We start from the raw sequence: 3,056 nt of genomic DNA, 5'->3' as shown, positions 1-3,056 counted from the left end.
TGTGCATGAGAGAGAGAGAGAGAGAGAAAAAGAAGAGAGAGATTAGTAGAAGCACAAGCACAAGCAGGGGAAGAAGGCAGAGGGAGAGGGAGAAGACTCCCTGCTCCCAGGACACGGAGATCATGACCTGAGCTCAAGACAGACGCTTAACCAACTGAGCCACCCAGGTCACTCACAAAATTTTTTTAATGACCTGATTTTTAAAACTGTGAGAGAAAGCACCCCTGCCTCTGTGTTACACCAGCAAATGCATGCACATGATTTTCTCTTGCTAATGTTCTGGAAACTGTAACAGAAAAAAGAAACTTACCTCTCAACTTCCTGAGAAGCTGGAAGGAGAAAAATGCATAGCAGATATGATAGGGACCATAGGTAGGATAGGTTCCCTGTATAACCAGTGCCTGAGGAGGGAGTGGAGGATTCTTTGTCCTGGGCCCTTCATTTTCTAGGTTCTGACTGAGCCTTCATAAACTCTTTGGAATGTGCCTACCTTCCTTTTTAGATCTTCTTTTCTTTCCCAAATTCCCCAAGTTACCATAGTGCATTCAGAGTGAGCACACAGCAGATGATTCTTCTTCCCTTTGTTTTTCTTCTGTCCTTCCTCCTCTTTGTATTCTTCTTCCCCTTCCTTCAATGTCCTGCTTTCCCCAAAGCCTGACATTACTCCTGATGAAATGAAGACACAGGCAGGAGAAGAAGTAGGGGTTGGAGCTGTCATGAGTTCTTATTGAAAATTCTTTTCTTTGCCATTTCAGGCTTTGGGAAAAAAGATGATACTCCTCTACTGAAATAAAAACCCTTCCAAAAACCTGAGCAGGAAATGAAAATCACCCACTGTCAGACCATGGTCTATATGTAAGCTACTTTCTGCACTTTGCGCGTCTTATCACTGGGTGTCCTAGGGAAGCCAAGGCATGGTAATCCTGCCCTGGGAAAACCAAACGACCATAGTGGAATTTGTGCTTCGAGGACTCTCCTCCAACCGACAGCTAAATATTTTCCTCTTTGTGATGTTTTTTGCTTTCTATGTCTTAATTGTTTCCGGAAACATCCTTATTGTTCTGCTAGTTTTGCTCAGCCAGAACCTCCACACCCCCATGTACTTCTTTCTGGTGAACCTGTCCTTTCTAGAGATCTGCTATACCTCCAATATTGTCCCCAAGATGTTGCTGATTATAATAGCCGAACAGAAGGCCATCTCTGTGGCTGGATGCCTGACCCAATTCTACTTCTTTGGATCTCTGGCTGCAACAGAGTGTCTCCTGCTCGCTGTGATGGCCTATGACCGATACTTGGCCATCTGCCAACCTCTCCGCTATCCTGTCCTCATGACTGGCCCCCTTTGCATTAGGCTGGGTGCCAGCTCATGGCTCTGCTGCTTCCTCCTTACAGCAATCACTTTGGTCCTGCTGTCTAGACTAACCTTCTGTGGACCCAATGAGATTGATCACTTCTTCTGTGACTTCACCCCTCTCGTCCATCTCTCTTGCATGGACACCTCACTGACAGAGACCATCGCCTTCGCCACCTCCTCAGCAGTAACTCTGGTTCCATTTCTCCTCATCACTGCCTCTTACTCCTGCATTCTTTTTGCTATCCTAAGAATTCCATCTGGCACAGGCCGGAGAAAGGCCTTCTCCACCTGTTCCTCCCACCTCACTGTGGTCACGGTGTTCTATGGGACACTCATTGCCACATACCTTGTGCCTTCAGCCAATTCTTCACAACTCTTGCGCAAAGGATTCTCTCTGCTCTACACCATCCTGACACCCATGTTCAACCCCATCATATACAGCCTGAGAAACAGAGACATCCATGGAGCCCTGAAGATGTGCTTGAGTAAGAACCCAGATTTCCTCCTCAGCTGAGGCAAAAAGGAAAATTTGGATATTCATCCAAGGGACAATGGATTGGATTGAGTAATTTAGATTCTATGTAAATGGTACCACCTGTACTAGGAATTCTTAAATCCAGATGACAGGATGTCTCCAAACATGGCTGCGGGTGCTGCAGAGTTCTGATAGCCTCAGGTGAACTAGGGTCCCAGGAATGGTTTCAGTAGGTCAAGTTCTGCTCCCTTATCTTCAGTAGATCTGGATCCTTGTGCAAAAGATCACCTTCCAAATGAACTGCTAAAGCTGGTTGCTCATTTACTCAAATATTCATCATGGTCTACTATGTCTGAGGCAGCCCTGAGGCACCTACACATAGGTGATAACAAGAACAAAACCAGAAGCAGTCCCTGCCTTCACAAAGCCCACAGTCTCTAGGGAAATGACAAACGTTAATCAGATAACTAATGTCAAACTACATACAGAAATCTAAAACTACACTTGTAATTCAAAATTTTAAAAAATAAGATGATTAGTACTTGCCTCTTAGAATGGCCCAAATCCAGAACACTGACATCACCAAATGCCGGTGAAGACATGGAGCCACAGGAACCCTCATTCATTGCGGGCGGGAATACAAAATGGCGTGGCCACTTTAAAAGACAGTTTGGAAGTTTCTTATAAAACTTTTACTACGCAATCCAGTTATCACACTCCTTGGTATTTACCCAAATGAGTTTAAACTTATGTCTACACAGAAAAACTTCACACGGATATTTATTGCAGCTTTATTCATAATTTTCCAAACTTGGGAGCCACCGAGATGTCCTTCAACAGATGAATGGAAAAATAAACTGGTATATTCAGACAATGGAATATTATTCAATGCTAAAAAGTAATGAGGTCTCAAATTCTGAAATGAATGTTATTAAGGGAAAGAAGTCAATCATAACACCATAGGATCCCAACTATATGACATGCTACAGAAAGGCAAAACTATGGAGAATGTAAAAATACCAGTAGTTCACAGAGGTTAGGGTCAGGGGAGGGATGAATAGAGAACACAGGATTTTAGGGCAGTGAAGCTGTTCTGTATGCTACTACAGAGTAGATACCTGTCATTATACATTTGGCAGAATCAACAGAGTGTACACAACCAAGAGGACATGAGTGTAAATTACATAGGTTCACTGGGTGGAACAAATGTGCCACTCTGATGGGAAA

At 43.8% G+C, this 3,056-nt stretch overlaps 1 protein-coding gene across 1 annotated transcript; it reads left to right on the top strand.

Moving 5' to 3' along the window:
* The first annotated feature begins 914 nt into the window (after positions 1-914).
* LOC123951660 (olfactory receptor 11A1-like) lies at positions 915-1,868 on the top strand. The gene has a single exon (XM_046020551.1). It carries the CDS (start codon positions 915-917, stop codon positions 1,866-1,868), a length of 954 nt encoding a protein of 317 aa, XP_045876507.1.
* Positions 1,869-3,056: the final 1,188 nt, after the last annotated feature.

The sequence above is a fragment of the Meles meles genome, chromosome 1, assembly GCF_922984935.1.
Source record: "Meles meles chromosome 1, mMelMel3.1 paternal haplotype, whole genome shotgun sequence".
Taxonomy (NCBI): Eukaryota; Metazoa; Chordata; class Mammalia; order Carnivora; family Mustelidae; genus Meles; species Meles meles.
Note: the sequence above shows the minus strand (reverse complement) of the source record. Positions and strands in the feature narration are given on the sequence as shown.

Coding starts and splice junctions, on each gene's coding strand:
- LOC123951660 (XM_046020551.1), top strand. CDS start 915: ATGGTAATCCTGCCCTGGGAAAACCAAACGACCATAGTGGAATTTGTG.